A 17,854-nucleotide genomic window follows, 5' to 3' on the forward strand; every position below is an offset into this window, starting at 1 on the left:
ATATAATTAAATAACAAAAATAAAATATAATTAAATAACATAATAATAAAAAAATATAATTACATAGTATAAAAATAATAAAATCCCAAACAAAGAATATCCCACCACCACCACCACATGATTTTTAAAAACTACTCTCCATTTGGAATCATATTTTTGTATCAATGTTTGTTTTTCCCCCCTACAGGTCATTGCGGGCAGTTGTGTTGGTATCTCTTCGGCCAATCAAAACAGGAGAAGAACTTTTTTCTACATATTTCACCGTCATTAGAAAAACAGACACACTCACGTGAAAGCAACGTAAATCAAGGAAATTATGGGAAAGAAATATCAGTATTTATAGAAACCACTGTATATGGCCATCGCAAGTATAAAATTGAACCACAAAATGAATTTTACCAGGCTGTTTTTAGAAATTGTAACACTGAACATGAACCATATCAACATTGTAAATGTTTGGTAAGACATTTTGTGTTTGTATATAACTTTCATATGTGTTTGAAAATAATAAAAAAAATAATGAGATTGTCCAATCAAATATGGCTATTAATCTGACACTGTTACAATAAAAAAAAAAAAGAAAATGTTAACTAAAACAGTACAATTTCGAAAAGTGACATTCATTTTATTGATTTGAAAAATATTTGGCTGACAATAATTCTTATCAAATATTAAATAATGAACAAATATTTGATAATAAAAAGACAAAATATTGTTTTAAAAATAATCAAATTGGTATAATTTTAAGTGAAATATTCACTTTAATTATTCAAAGTATATTTAGCTAACAATAATATTTTTTTTTTTACATAAGTAATTTTTTTCTAATAGAACCGACCTTGTGAATTGTTATTTCAAAAGGAATATAACAATTATAATTTTTTTACTCTTTTTCACCCAAACATTTTCACATATCTCATTAGTTATGACGGATGTTCCAAAAGTAATGCCTCTTATTTTTTTTTGGATTAAAGGGAATTGCAAATTGCATGGTTATAACTGAACTTATGCATTCATGACCTGAAAGTTTCATAGTGTGAGACTAAGAAAGCAACGCTTGTCATTGACGTGCATCAGAAGCAGAGATGGTCATATTGAATTCCTCCATGCAGAAAAAAATTGAACCAATCAACATTCATCGGCACCTGTTGAACATTTATGAAGCTGATACAGTTGATGTCAGCACAATAGGTTCATCAATTTCAAAGTGGCAAGAAATGTGAGTGATAAAGCATGTTCTAGACTTTTATAACCGAGGCATCAATGGAAGCTGGCAAAAGTGCATTGAGAATTGTGGTGACTGTAGTAAAATAAATTCTGGAGCACAAAAGTTCCTCGTTTTTAACGGTACCACTCCTGTCTTTGTAGCTCTTCAATGTTTTAGTTTTTGAGTTAATAAAATCGGAGGCTTTATTTTGGAATAACCTTGTATTTCTGCAAAGTTAGACGAGTTGGCCATGGGTAATGGTCTATACAAATACGTAAATGTAATAAGACAAAAAAAAAGTTTTTTTATTTCTGAAACCAGATCTAATTGTGTGATGTAATTATCAAAAACATTCAATGAAATGATTGAAATATTAAATAAATTATAAATTTTTTATTGAAGCAAAAATAATTTTTTGTTCAACTCGAAGTGTAGAAATATATGCACATCAACGAAAAAGAATTGCAGGAAATGTTTTACGTCAACCAGACATGCATTCTGCTGACACTCTTTTGCAAACCACTGGTGATCAATATCGGACACTCGAATTTACCTCTCACTTGTCATGTGGATTATGACGACTTCTTTTGGATTAACCATATTTTCTAGGAAGACGTATTCTGCTGATCGACAGAAAATCAAATAATACTTTATTTGCTTGACCTTGTGATAACGCATTCTGAACTGGAGAGAACTTGAATGTCTACTAAACACTATCCTCGAGAGTCTAAGGTCTCTCTCTACAGGAGTTTCGTCAGAACAACCTGGCATGAGCATACTTTTCCCTAGAAGTAAACTCTAACCAAATATTCAAAATCACATTTGGTATTTGAGGCCCAAGTATGATCTTCTTGGCAAGACTAGTCAACACCTTCTCCCAATGATGTTACCTCAATAAACAGCTCAAAGCTGGATACTTCACCAGTTGGGAATTCTCGCCTGGGAATCCAGTAAAACCAAGAGATTATAAGAAAGGTATAACATATTTAAATGGTCAATTGACGGAGAGAGGAAAATCATGTTCTCAACTTCTTTACTAACTCAGGGTTTAACATGCAAATGAGAACTTTAATGGAATATTCAAATATCTATGTATCTCATATATGAGATTCGTAGATATTGAAATTGATAGATCAAGTGTTAGACCCAGAAAATAGGGCCCCTTGATTTCCAAGAACTTTTACTGAAGTAAAAATGAAACACAAGAGAGAAACATTTGGCCATTAGAAGGCAGTGACGATGATACAGTGGTTATATGCATGAACTGCGAGCTCAACATGGTGAGACAGTTGTATCACTTTCACCAATACTTTCAAGAAAGATATGAATCAACACTCCTCTAGCTTCAAATGAAATAATAAAGTAGACTAGATGCCCGAGCCTTGATAGAGCAACTAGTTTAGAAGAAAAGTAACTATAAAGTCCCAAAACATTAGTATCAGACAATGCAGAAGAATTTAGCAATGCAAAACATTATTGGCTACATATGTGCATGCATATTTCAGCTGCGATCTCGTTCAAAATCTAGTTTTGACAGGCTATTTTAAAAATTACAACTGAAACATGTATGCACATATGTAGCCAATAATGTTTGTATACATAAAAGAATTCATATATGTATGTATTACAGAAGATAAAGAGAACATTGATACATTTGAAAATTTCTTAATAATTGAACACTTTGCTGGGGTTCTCTCCCATTAATTATATATATATATATATATATGTGTGTGTGTGTGTGTATATATATATATATATATATATATGTGTGTGTGTCAGTGTTTGTCTGTATGTCATTGACATCGATACATTAATAGAAAATTCAAATAAGTTTAAATTTTTCTAAGAATCTCAAAACAAAGGAAATTTTCCTTTGATTCCATCTGAGGTCATTAGAGGCAATTATCGGTTGGTTTATAAAATAATTGAAATATATTAGAATGTAAAGAAATGAAAACTTAAAAAATAAAACAGATTTTCTTTGATAAAACAAAGAATAGCACAGTGAACAATGTATTTAAAAAATGTCTCAACATTTAAGTAATTATTTTTATTGGAATTTTTAAGATTTTAAATAAAGGAAAAAATAAAGGAATTTGTTTAGATTTGCTAAAGGCATTTGCTGTTTTATGAAAACAGTGTCAATAAGTTTTTTTCTTTTTATAAGAAAACACCACCATGCTAGCAGTTTTTGTGTTTGTTTGTTTGTTTTTTAAATTATTTAACCACATATTGTAACTACTATATTTAAATTTTCAAGGCATAAATTATAAACATGGCTATATTTGAAATTATTTTTGACTAACAAGATATCTTCCCACAAACAATGGCACAAGAATAGTGCTAATCTATATATAAATTAGTAGCATTTGTGTGTGTGTCTCTGTGTACAACTCTCCACACAAGTGGACAATCATGACCAATAGTCTCTAGCCTAAGGATGGTGCACACCATTTTTCAAGGTCAAGGTTATAGTCTTATATATATATATATATACTCTTCTACAGCCCACATCACTGGACCGATCATGACCAAACCTGACATGATGATGGTCTCTGACCTAGGGATGGTGCACATCATTTGTCAAGGTCATATTTGGTGTGATTCTTACAACATTCACTTACTGTAAGGGTGTCTGCAAAGCGGATACCCAAGTGTACAGCAAAGTAATTTGCTAAGTGCGGCTATTTTTGCGAGTTGTATACAAGACAAATTAAAATGATGAAAAGTAAAATTTATAAGATGCATTAGTTCATCAAATGTTTGAAAAAAGAATAAACACATTTTCCTTATTCCATGGAGTTTCAAAAATTAGGCTTTTTTCTTCAGAGGAAATAACTAGCGGAATAAATGTAAAGAATTACTAGTTTGTATGAATTTGAAAACAAAACTTTGAAAATTGTAAATAATTGCTGGTAGAAATTCTTTTATTTTCAAAGTTTCTAAATTTATGGAATATAGAAAAAATATTTTGTTATATTCCTGATTTTGAACATTTGATGAAATTTATTATTTCAATTTGTTTAATGTATATTTATATAATTAGCGCTATTCACCTGGTGTTGTTTGTATGGAAATATATTGCGGGTCAGGAATAATTTCAAATAAGTTATAAACGGGTACTTCCACTAGTTAATTAGTCATAACTTATTGTCTGTGCACACACACAGCAACCCAAAACTTCCAATATATTTTCCTTAATCTACACCTCTTTTAAAAAATTATTATTGCTAAAAAATTTGAAAACAAAAACGATATGAGATCAAATGGTGTTGTATATTAAACACCTCATTAACACAGAAACGAAAGTCAAGACTGAAGTTTCGTTCTAAAGCTGCTATAGTCAGCTTTAGAAATTTGAAGAAATTTTTGCTTTTACACTTGACACAAATTGAAGTATAATATATGTAGTAGAGATTTAGAAGGCTATCACAATGCGAGGAATGACATATAGTCTGTGTTGGTGAAAGAAGACGAAAACAAGTGGCGATTTACAAATCAATAAGTACATAGATATATGTCTATATATACATATATTTATTCAGTTGTATTAAATACAAATGTCTTACTTGTTATGTCTGCGACAATATCACTAATAATTTCGGAAAAAAATTCCCTTTTCAAGGGGATTTATGTAATGGCCTGATTAGGTAATTAACATATATTTTTGTTCCTTTTTTAAAAAAATTTTTTTTTTGTATGTATATATATATATATATAATATATATATATTTTTTTTTTATTTATTTTTTTTTAGTTTATAACTCATTGCTTTAGCGTAAGCTTTTTTTAATTTTGTATAATCTCTGCTATTTTGTTGTCTTTATTATTATTTTGATTTTTTTTTTTCTTGCTGCTATGTATTAGGTGGAATGACTTGGTGTATCTAGGTCACACAAGTCGCTAGTAGGCTGGTGCAGGTTAGCTTTTGAAGGAGAGAAGTAGAAGTGGGATGTGAGAGAGGATGGAGAGGGGGCAGGATGGGGCGCTCTCAGTCGGCTGTTGGGGGTGTTTAGGTTGGGGGTGCGGTTGTCAGGAATAGGAAGATTGGTGGGAAGGGAGGCACTGGATTGACATTCCTTGGGAATTGTTAATGTATTTATTTTTATAAAACTATAAGTGGTAAAAGATGAGACATTTTTTTTCTACTTTATTCTTTATTGTTATAGTTTATTAATTATTTATGTTTATTGTTAGTGTTTATATATATATATATACAAAAAAGTTTTTTTATAAAAAAAGGAACAAAAATATATGTTAATTATCTAATCAGGCCATACATAAATCCCCTTCCTACATTTGCTCCGAGGCTCCACACAGCTATTCAATTTCCACTCCATCATCTAGCATGCTTTGAATCGATCTGTCATGTCTACCATTTGAAAAGGGAATTTTTTCCGAAATTATTGTGGATATTGTCGCAGACATAACAAGTAAGAAATTTGTATTTAATACAACTGAATAAATATATGTATGTATAAACATATATCTATGTACTTATTGATTTGTAAATCGCCACTTGTTTTCGTCTTCTTTCACCAACACCGACTATATTTCATTCCTCGCAATCTCTACTACATACCTATCCCACACAATGCTTCAAGCAAACTACATATCAATCCTACGAAGTAGAATATATATTTATTTTAAATAATAAAAGATAGTCACATATTTTGAAACATTGTTTTGTATTTGAATGATATTTAAGAAAGTTGAAAACTAAAATTTTTCTTTTTAAATGAATAAATTTTTTTATTTTAAAAACTTGAGCTTTCAGCGAAAATTTCCTTTTTCAAAGACATTTATTTTTTCGTTTTTATGATACTGGAAAAAAAAAAAAAAGAGAGAGAACATGATTGAATTTTGTAAAGGAAAAAAAAAACAATGCTTGGTGTATTTTAGGTCAGAAAGCTAGTATCTTCAGACAGCCTGGTCTGGTAGCACCTGGTAATAAAATAAATAAACCTTATACTTCAATAAAATCAGATAAAGGCATTGTGGATGTAAAAAGACGGCTTTTAAAAAAATTTCTAAAGCCAGTTACAGCAATACAGTACAATAAAACATGTCACTCTCACTGTACAGCTTTGGAAATAGGGCTTCATGGCTTCTAGCTCTCATTTGAACAATGACAAGGCTTTTAATATAGAAGGCCATGGATGGAGATGGTTTTAAAGTTATAGATAGCAATTCGGTCATTTTTTCCAAGGTTCTACCAAAAGCAGAATGCAAGAAAAATTCTGTATAGACATTAAGAATAGTTTTATGCCATTGTTTTCATTAAATATTTTTAAATAAAGAATCATTTCAAGTTAAAATCCAGTTGGTATTATGCATGTAAACTTGAGAAAAAGATGTTTGAAATGTGTCGATATTATGTTAATAAGCAAAATCAAAACATGGTGGCAATCGAATTTAACCTGATGTCATGTTGATTTTGCTCATTCTCATAATGCTGACATGTTTCAAGCATGTTTTTCTCAAATTTACATGTGTTGAGCTAAATGGATTTTAACTTTGATAATAACAAAAACGACACAAACTATTTTTAATATTTATACAGAATGTTTTCTCATATTTTGCTCTTGACAAAACCTTAAATGATTACCAGAAATTAGACCAAAAAAAAATGGTAGAAAAGGAGGAAAGGGAGATAACTTAGTATCGGAAAAAAAAAAACATTCAAAATGAATACCACCTCTTAAGTAACAAATCCCAATAGCATGCGTGTTAAGAAAACCAACAAAGTTGTCAGTCATTTTACACTCAAGCAGACCATAATGTCACCCCGCAAATATGTGGACAAGAAAGAAAAAGTCTGTTTTGAGGTATAATGTCTCCAACAAGTCTTCTTCTTAAAGCTCATCATAAACCTGGCCACCTTCACCGTCAGGTTCTATTTTATCACCATGATAATGCCAAGTCAGTAATACTTTCTTCATCGTGATAAACACTGTTGGAAAAGAGAAAGAAACGATAACAATAAGACATGCAATGATATTAAAGATTGTTGCGAACAACATGACAACTTTATTAAAATAGAATTTGTGAACACCTTTGAGATAAGATATAATACTGATCGTTATGACCAGCAAGGCAGCTGGTGGTCAATGTGTGGTGTACATATTTGAACTAGGGATTTGTGACCAATAGATCAAAGCCTTCTCCAAAACATCAACTTTTATTTCAAAATCTGGTAAAAGGTAAACAGTCTACTTGATGACAGATTTCGTTTTGTTTTTTTTTTGTTTTTTTTAGAATCGGAAAAATTGACAAATGGTGTTCACATGATACTATGGAGTCCCCCCTTCCCCCTTGGAAGTGATTCATCTATAATATAAAAGGCAAAATGTGTGTATGTATTTGTACGTGTGTATGTATTTGTATGTGTGTGTGTTTGTATTTGTATGTGTGTTTGTATGTGCATGTGTGTGTGTGCGTTTGTGTGTATTAGTATGCGTGTTTGTATCTCTGCTAAAAACTTTCGGCACACGTGATAGATCCTGATGAGATCAGTATTGTTTTGAAGCTCGACATCTCGGACGACAAATGTCAAAAAATTGGCCCAAAACATTAATTCCTTCAGCCTCAACTGGGCAGTTTTCTACAAGGAGTTGCTTTTTTCGTCGACATTTTTGCAAGTCATCGTCTCCGTTGGATATACTAGCCTTAATTCCAATGTTCGCAACTTCCGGCTTAGCCATGCACGCATTGGCTAAGACGTTACATTTTTTTTTTTTACCTTCTTTTTCTCTTTCACATTATGGGTCCAGGCCTGCCTGCCTACTACCACTTGTTTTTTTTTTTTAACACCTCTCTCCACCCGAGCTACGTATTGTTTTTCTTTTACTCACCTTCACCCCAAAACAAGGAATATTGCCATTTGTATGTAAGGGGCAACTAATTGGGACGATGCCTAAGAAAGATTAAGACGTTGGTTTACATTACGTTTGAACTTTTACATATCAATACAATTTGGGAAGGGAATTCCAAAGTCTAGCCGTTCTGGGAAGAAGCTATTAGAGTAGAAAACATTTAGGGACCTTAACAGTGAAGGGGTGTGACTTTGTTGCTAAGCAGGTTTGTTGGGGATATGCACGTTGAGGGGGCACAAGTACAAGGAGTTCATCAAGGCGCATTAAAATATTTGTAAAACAAGGCACAGGGATGCAACATTGCAGCGATGGAACAGTTGACAAAATGGGACCTACTAGATTGGAGACCCTTTTTTGGACCCTATCCAAGAGAGAGAGAGAGACTAGTGGTAGATGTGCCAGCCCAGATATGGCAACAATACTCCATGCATAGGTGAATGGTGGCCTTATAGAGGTACAGGATACTCTTAGGTGTGAGTAGTCTTCTACCACAATAGAGGGCTCCCACCTTGCTGGCAGCAGCCTTTGCAATGTCCTCAATGTATTTGTTTTTTTTTTTGCACAGTGATCACCACTTATCAAGGCCCGGAAGCCACTCAGGGATAAGGGTTATTGCAAGTACATTATGTTAGTGTGGAGATTTGATGAAATGTTTACTTAAGGGGGCGGTTCATTAGGAATTTGTTAACGTTGGACTTGAAGACATCCAAGTTGTAGTCCGGTGGGAAGCAGGCAGACGGAACAGAGTTCCACAGGTGTGCAGTTCTAAGAAAGAAGCTTTGTTCATGGAATCCGCGTTTTGATTTAGGCACAGATAAAGAGTGGGGGAAATTTTTTACAGTTCCAGTTCATATTTCTTGTCAATGTTAAGCCGAGGAGTTTGAAGGAAGAATTTTCAGGTTAGGAGTTATTTGTCATGGATATCAGTGGAGAGGCTTCTTGTAATTGTTAAAGGAGAGCAGCTTAGTCTTACTAGCATTAAAGGTTACCTTCCATTTACGTCCTCTTTTCACTATGGTCTGAAGGTCATTTTCTAAGGATTCAGCCATTGTCTTGGATTTGTATATATTCATTCTCCCTTCATGCATGTTATAGAGCATTGTATCATCAGCAAATATACCCATCTTGGACACAATATTATCAGGGAGGTCATTAATGAATATCAGGAATAATAGTTGTCCAAGGATTGGTCCCTACTGGTCACTCTTAGGCAAAAGACTGGACATAGGATTTTCGATTTTGAGTAAATAAATTTAGGAGTCAGAGTTAGTTTTAGGACAATTTTCAGTTTGCAACAAGTATCACACATACACACATTTTCACTTTTATAGATATATATAGATTATTTCCCTTTTTCTGAAGATGGCGTTGTGATCTCATTATTGTTTGTCTGGTTACAAAATTTTATTTTCTTATTTAAAAATAAAACTACTTGATCAGTTTACATGATTTTTAGTATACAACATTTTTTTCAATCACGAGTAAGTACAGATTTTTCATTATTTTTGTTTTTGGTATAGATAGAATTTTGAACTGATGCACATTGTGAACCTTATCTTAGCGTTCGCTCGGCTTTGGCTGGAACATGATGTCAACAGCTCGGGTTTAGCTGCAGTCTGATGTAACATGCCAATCAACCAATCACAACACGGCATGTTGAATTACAAGCCAATGGCGGACACGCGCCTAGCAGATGACTTTTAGATAAATATTGGAATGGGAAAAAAAACACCAGTTGTTACATGCAAATCATGTACAGTATCAATATAATGAATCTTTAAGACCTCTTCCAATAAAAAAAAAAATCTTTTACAAAAAATACTTGGAAAAGAATAACAATTTTGTTTCCAGTTTACCTTGACAAAAAACGACTTTAAAACAAAAAACAAAAATAAAAATGTCAAAATATATTTGAAAAACAAAAATTTTTTTCTTTGACCCTTTTTAAAGCATTTCCTTAAAATTATTTGCCCCCCCCCCCCAAAAAAAATTAATTTTTGCTCCTTCTAACCTTTTCTTAAAAAAAAAAAAAAAAAAAAAATTAACAATAAAACACCAAATTACGATAAGTCATTTTTTGGGGTTTTTTACATTTGTTTTGCTATTTTTTTTTATGTAGCGTTGTTATTGGCAACACTTGGCAAAATCTGGCTGTTGATGTCACGTTCTGGCCAAAGCTCAACAAACGCTGATATACATCTTGTTCACAATATGCATCAGTACCTATCACTTATTTGTTGCATATTTATTTATTCATTTATTTAATATAAGGGGAATTCTGGACAAGCACCAAACCGTTTTCTCATAAACACCACTTATCAATTTGGAATATTCGCAAACTACTGTTCTCATCTTAAGTGTTGGATGCACAATCCGTGGCGTAATGAATAAAGTACTAGGTAAAATTCAATTGTAAGCAACTTTTCTCAAGTCAGAAGATTCAATCCTCAGCGCAGGCGACACTCAAAACACAATAGACTTACTTTCAGTTTTATTACAAGCTAGGTCAACATTTTTCCAAAAGTAATGCCTCCTACTTTTTTTACTCTGCCTGAATGAATCAAAGACAATTTCAAATTGATTATTATGAAGACTAAACTTAATCATTCATGACCTGAAAATTTCATCTCTCTGTTGCATATACTGATGGTGTGAGACAAAGATAAGAACTCCTGTCATGGACGTGCATCAGAAGCAGAGATGCATCATTAAATTCCTTGACAATGGTGGTGACTATGTAGAAAAATAAATCTGGGAACACAAAAGGTCACTTGTTTTAAATGATACCACTCCCAACCGTAGCTCTTCAACTTTTTGAGTTAGAAAAAAAAAGGAGGCTTTACTTTTGGAATAACCCGCATATTTAAGTCTTGTTGAACAACCGAAAGTAAAACGTTAACAAGAATAAAGAAATGTTCAAAATGTCTAGATAAAAAAAAATCTTGTTTTTATCAATATATATATATATATATTTTTAAAAATAATGAAAAAAATAAATAAAAAAAATATTATATATACGTCCAAACTAATAAGGGCGACTTTCTAAAATCTAGCTTCGAGGCGAAGCCATTATTAACCGAATCTATCGTTTGAAAAAACAACAACAACAAATATATATATATATATACACACACACACACATACATACTTGTTGTGAGTGAGTTTGTGAAACTGTTTACAAACTTTTGCTATATTTTTATAATCCCTGATTGTGATTAAAACAAAATACATATATTCTGAATTACAGATAATATTAATATTACTGGCTGTGAAGAAGCATTTTGATTTTAAAGCAAGTTTTATTTTTTAATGTTCTGTTTAGATAAACTTATGAAATGGCTTGACTAGCTTCAGATAAACACTAAAGACACAAGGAGTTAAAATGGCATTTCAGTTGAATAATAAAAGTACAACCATTTTTTAAATGGCAATGTTGAAACACTTGTCCAAATCTTGTCTCCAAATCGATTAAAAGGTTAAGTTTAGTAGCAGTTGTCAATCATTGGGATGCAATATTACAGCAATGGAATAGAGATTGGAACTTGATCGATAGTGTGAGACTTATTACATTTGAAACTCTTTTTAGGACCCTGTCTAAGGTTAAGAGACTAGTGGTAGATGCACCAGCCTAAATGTGGCAACAATATTTCATGCCTGGGAAAACTGTGTCGGGTTCATCAGGAGTATAAGTGATACAAGTTCATCAAAGCATATTAACCTCTTTACCCCTCTTGCATTTCCAATTCTTTGCATCATAATCATATTTGGTTTAATGCCTGTTTTATATATTGGCATGTATTGGACAACTTTTAGAAGTTTCCAAACTTCTGGTTATGTTTCTTTGGAAGCCATTTTCTTAATAGAGACAATATTTTTATAGGTGGGATACCCTTCCTAACACCAACCCAGTGTGGTGATGGGGACCAAAGTTTTATTAAGACACCTCCTATTATGGTGATTGTCCACCAAGATACTTCATCTACCCTTAAGACACAAGAAATAAAAAGCAAAAAAATATTTACCTTGATCAACATTAGAATAAAAGTAATATTTGTTAGGTCCTTCATTGATATAGCAGTCTTTTACATTTGACTTAAAATCAACAAATAATAAATTGGTGCTTACATAATAATGCATGCAATTGAAATCGTATTTACACAAAAATAAAAATCTTTATTATAAATTTTCCTAATGTCTGTCTGTCTGTGGGTGTATGTGTGTGATGCGGTTTATCTCAAATGCAAGAAAAAAAAAAAAAAAGTCTATCGCTATCAGCTAAAAAAAAATGTCAACCATTACTTAGTAGAAAAAAGGGAGATACATATTCCCTGTATTCGCAATCTTCAAGGTGTTCACATAAGGAAAATGCAATTTCCTTCAATTTTCTGTAAATATTGCTTTTAACTATAAATAATTTTCTACTCAATGAATTTTCCTAAGTTTTGGATATATTACTATTTTTAACACGATAATTAAATAAGTTTTGTTGCTGTTGCTTAAAACACATTTTAAAAATAGATCGATCTGTTGACTATTTTAACAAGCACCAAGTTTTTATTTGGAATGTGGTTTTCACTTGTGTCTATATATATAAGCACCAATAATAAAGCCAAACAACTATTTACCTTGATCAGCATTGGAATAAAAGTAACGATATTTATGATGTCCCTGTTCATTCAAATGCCGGCCTTTCACATTTGCCTTGGAATCTAAAAAAAAAAAAAAGAAAAAAGAAAAGAAAACTTACAACATTTATAAAAACTGTTTACAAAATAACTAGTCTATTAGAGGATGGCCTTTTCTCTTCCCTGCAACCTCTTTCCTACGGAAGAGACGTTGCAAGCTGGTCTGTTTTATTATTATTTTCATGGCAAGTGCTCGTCTGAACTCCAATCTATGATCCCCCCCCCTCACCAAACTTTCATGAAAAACACTCATCTAACTGAAAACACTGTCAATAATTTCCCCACTCTTTATCTGTGCCTAAACCTAAACATAGATTCCATAAACAAAGTTTCTTTCTTAGGACTGCACACCTGTGAAACTTTCTTCCGTTTGCTTGTTTTCCAGCTGACTGCAATTTGGCAGTCTTAAAGTCCAACATAAACAAATTCTTGACGAACCGTCCCTTTAACTAATCCAATTTATAAAATTTTCACTATTAACGATTACTACGATATTATCCCATTGACTATTATACACTCAATTAGCCTCATCCTCGAGTGGCCTCCGGGCCTTGATAAGTGGTGATTTCTTTGTAAAAAAAAAAAAAAAAATGGATATATATTTGAAACAAAAAAACAAAACCCCAAAAAAGTAGAGTTTGACTTTTTGGCTAGGAGCAAAGTGTAGTATCTGTTCTAATACAAACCATAATCTTTTCTGTCCTCAGTCAGAGTAGGAGAAATCATTCTGAACAGAGGTATTTTTTGTTCTTATGCAGAGGGTTCCATTTTGGTAAGCCGTTTTTCTTTTTCTTTACAAAATGAATCTTGTGTGTAACTGTCCTTATCAAGGAAGCAAGCAAATAGGGACAGTTTATATTTCGTAAAAAATTTTATAGCGTAGACAAGAACATCTATTTTAGTGATTATTTTTCCACAGTTTCTCTTGCTATGAGAGCTTAATTTATCTTCCTTATAGTTTTATCCATCTATTGAGAAAGACTTTCTTTCACAAAATTATCTAATATCTGAGAAAAAAAAGAAATAGAATATTTTAGAAAAATCCAAAAGGTCCTGGAACTTTCCAGAAGGTTCTAGTATGTTCTATTACTAGTGCAACTCCTGCATGTGTTCGAACATGTTTTTTTCCTTACATACATACACCTACATACATGCATGCACAGACACGTACATATATTCATGTTCATGTATATACACTCACATTCATGTGCATACACACACACACACACGCTAACGTACACACATGTATGTACACATACACGCACACGTACGCACACATGGGAAACGTCACTTCCCCTGAAAGGAAATCCAGACATGCGCAGTCTAACCCGGTATAAAAGTCAACAACAAACATTCAACTTCCTCTTTTTCTTCCCTTTTGCTTTGGTTCATCAACCAGACAAGTTCGCGTCCACAGCTCTTGGCTTGAAGATGCTTCCACGTGGACGAGTACTACCATGTACGCGCGGCTTTACCAAGGGCAACCCTCTCTCTCTTTCTTTTTCTACATGCTTTGACTTTCACACTAATCTATCGCTGACCAGGTCTTTATTTATTCTTCTCTCAACTATCTTTATCACTTTCATGTTTTTCTTGGCTTTCCTCTGTAAACTGACCCTGCTACCTCAACTGTTCTACACCTGAAGAACTCTCATCCATTCTTTCAATGTGGTCATATCATCAATGTCTATACATATCTCTGAGGTCATCAGATCTAAACCTGTCTTTAAAACTCACATTACACATCCATCAGATCATTGCTCTCCATGAATTGCATACCCTCAACACTCAATGGCCAGGTTTCACTTCTATACGTCATCACACAACACATGTCTGACGGTGGGAAATCGTAGGAGAGGAAAAAGAAAGAGAACAAAAACAAAAAAAAAAAAAAAAGATTAAAATTTTAAATGACATGAGTTTGAAAAAGAAAAAAAATTAATTAAGTTTTAAAAAAAAAATCTATAAGATGAATATTTTGTGTCATTTACATGTGAACTTACCAACAAATAATATCCGGGTTGTCTTAGTCTTTATACAGTCATCCTTGTTTGTCACAGTTATTCGTTAACCTGTAAAATTGTAGAGTTTTACCCTCTATAAACATAGGAGCAAGACTCAACATATGAACCAGAACAGAGAAGCAAGCTTTACTTAAACTCTATTGATTTGCGGATCAATTTGGGCCAGAACAGAGAAGCAAGCTTTACTTAAACTCTATTGATTTGCGGATCAATTTGGGCCAGAACAGAGAAGCAAGCTTTACTTAAATTCTATTGATTTGCAATTCAATTTGGGCCAGAACAGAAAAGCAAGCTTTACTTAAACTGTATTGATTTGCGGTTCACTAGCCAGGTTTCACTTCCATACATTATCAAACTGCAGATACATGCCTGTTAGACTTCTTTTGATCAATAGTGAAAAATCATGTGAAAAGGAAAGAAAGCGAGAACAAAAACAAACAGAAAAAAAAGATTAAAATTTTAAATGACATGAGTTTGAAAAGAAAAAAAATTGAATTAAGTTTTTTAAAAAAAAATCTATAGGATGAATATTTTGTGTCATTTACATGTGAACTTACCAACAAATAATATTCGTGGAATGTAGCCACCATCAGGGGCATATTTATTATCCTCAGGTTCTTCATCATTCTACAACGAGATGAAACAAAAATATAAAAAAATACAAATTAAATTAATCTGACTGGAAAAAATATTTTCGTGCTCATTATTTTTTTTTTTAGTATACTATTAGGCTGATGCAAAAACAATGTCGTTTTTATATAAAGTTGAACGTAAAAAAACAACATTATTTTTGCATCAACCTAATAATTGCCTTATCATTTGTAAGCCACCATCATTTCCACGGTCGACAGTGGTAACGCTTTACTGGTTAGTAATGGTAGAAGTTTCATACTAATTGCCTTATCTGTTTGTCAGGCATCGTGTCTGTTGTTCAATGAGAGTAGAAGGTGGATCTTGGATTTACTTTCTTCACCTTTTGTAACTTTTGTAACATTTGTAACTTTTATAACTTTTGTAACATTTGTAACTTTTGTAACTTTTGTAACTTTTGTAACATTTGTAACTTTTGTAACATTTGTAACTTTTGTAACTTTTGGTTCCCTTATTTTGTCCTTTAATCTTCACATTCTAGAAGTGATGTTTCTGACAAAGAAGGAAGAATTACTGTTTTCTGGGTCAGAACCTATTCCATCTAACACTTATTGTTGCCAAGTTTTTACCTTGAAGTACTAATTTTTTAGTTCCAGACATCAAGTGGCTTCATGCCTTGTTTGAAGTGATTTTCATAAAAAAAAACAAAAAACGACACGTCCACTAGATGTTGAAGGACTTTATACATTTCTTACCTATCTAAAATAATATTTTATAAGAAATAAGAATGAGAAACTATACAAAGAAAACAAACTTTTTTGCAAGAGCTTTTTACCTGTTGAACACATTACTGTGGAACTACTTCCCAGCTGATTACAACTTGGTCATCTTTAAATCCAATTTCAACAATTTCCAGTCATTAACTGCCCTCAAAAGAAGTAATCAGATACAGTTGATACCACTGATCAAATGTTTGTACGCACATAGTTTTTTCGAATGATTTTTCCCTTTTGCATTGACCCTCATCTTTGGCTCTTGACCTTAATAAATAGTGACCTGGATAATTTTTTTAAGAATTGGATGATGCAAAACATTTTTCATTTCTCACAATGACAATTTAGCTTATTGGTCAGCAGCAACATTTTTGCTTCTTTGTGTTACGTTGTTGCTCTATAATAAAGGGTTGAGTGTTTGATTATCTTATATATTTATGTTGTATCATAAAGGGAATCGTGTGTGAGTGACATGCATTTTCAGAACCTACCTCTGCTTCTTCGATGTTGGATCATCTGGAATTTCTCGTCCTGGAGGGAGACTTGATACCTGTTTTTGGATGAAGATTCAATCACTCCAAGACAAGGAATTAGTTCTATAGTTTTTATTTCACTTTCTCCAGATGTCCTGCAGAAGGTGGAAGTGAAATCGGCCTGTGTGGGTTCTTCTTCTACACACGTCAGCATTCGTCCCCCCCCCCCAGTGAAGAGGAGGAGACAACGGGAAGCCGTCCGTTGTCTTCTGTGTCCAAATCAAATCTCCACGATTCAGCTAACCTGATCACATGACTCACAAGCAATCAAATCAGCTGATCTTTTACTTCCGGCCAACGTGTCTAGACTATAACTCACCTCTTCCCCCCTCTCTCTCTCTCTCTCTCTCTCTCTCTCTCTCTCTCTCTCTCTCTCTCCCTCTTTCTCTCTATTCCTTAACATTTGGTTCAGATGAAATAATGAGTTCGGGGCAGCCAAAAACATTTTTTAAATAAAAATTTTAATCCATATTCTTAAGTTAAAATAAATTTATAATCATTAAATATTTTTTTTTTTGTTTTTTTATAAGAAAGTCACCACTTACCAAGGCCAGAAGGCCACTTGAGGATAAGAGTTAATGAATGTATGGCGGTCATTGAGACAACAGCATAGTGATCATTAGTGGTAGAAATTGGGTAGAATTCAATTATTTAAGGGAGAAGCGCAACAAAAATTTGTTCACATTGGACTTGAAGATGACCATGTTGCAGTTAGTTGGAAAACAGTTTTTAAAAAGCTACAATATTCTAAAAATTATCATTTTCTTGATTGATATCACACATAAACAAAAGAGATAAACAAAAGAGAAGTAAAATTCAAATGAATATAACAGGAATTTATCTTGATGACAGATTCTTTTCTCTGTTACGTAAGAAATATGCTTGATGCAGGTAGTAGATATGAACTCAGTACGATCGCTAATGGTAGCATGGGCAAAATTTTGTGAGCTATTGTCTCTGGTAGTGTTAAGAGCCACCTTCTTTTACATTTGAGGTTAGTTTTTTTATAACAATCGTATCAGGATCATCATACTATATAGTAATGAATGGTGGACCCAGTCTATGGATCCATGCTCGGATGGATCTACAATGTAAAATCTGGCCAAATTCAACTTCCAAAAATTAGGTTGGTGGATTTATTGAAAGCACTACATTTGCTCAGCATA

General features: G+C 32.7%; 2 protein-coding genes across 2 annotated transcripts in view; one reads left to right on the forward strand and one right to left on the reverse strand.

Annotated features, from left to right (window-relative positions):
- The window catches only part of LOC145296673 (SET domain-containing protein 9-like), a 33,484-nt gene extending 32,883 nt beyond the window's left edge, over positions 1 to 601 (forward strand). The window contains exon 6 of the mRNA XM_080142618.1: positions 188 to 601. Within this exon, the coding sequence (XP_079998744.1) occupies positions 188 to 293 (106 nt within the window). The 3' untranslated portion in view covers positions 294 to 601. The remainder of the gene's footprint in view (positions 1 to 187) is intronic.
- Positions 602 to 5,878: 5,277 nt separating this feature from the next.
- LOC145296674 (thioredoxin domain-containing protein 12-like) overlaps positions 5,879 to 17,854 on the reverse strand; it is a 44,295-nt gene continuing 32,319 nt past the window's right edge. The window contains exons 5-7 of the mRNA XM_080142619.1: positions 15,349 to 15,418; positions 12,708 to 12,791; positions 5,879 to 7,160 (exon numbers count right to left, since the gene is read on the reverse strand). Of these exons, the coding sequence (XP_079998745.1) occupies positions 7,063 to 7,160; positions 12,708 to 12,791; positions 15,349 to 15,418 (252 nt within the window). The 3' untranslated portion in view covers positions 5,879 to 7,062. The remainder of the gene's footprint in view (positions 7,161 to 12,707; positions 12,792 to 15,348; positions 15,419 to 17,854) is intronic.

Source organism: Euprymna scolopes, chromosome 17 (genome assembly GCF_053919585.1).
Source record: "Euprymna scolopes isolate OS-2025 chromosome 17, ASM5391958v1, whole genome shotgun sequence".
Classification (NCBI taxonomy): domain Eukaryota; kingdom Metazoa; phylum Mollusca; class Cephalopoda; order Sepiida; family Sepiolidae; genus Euprymna; species Euprymna scolopes.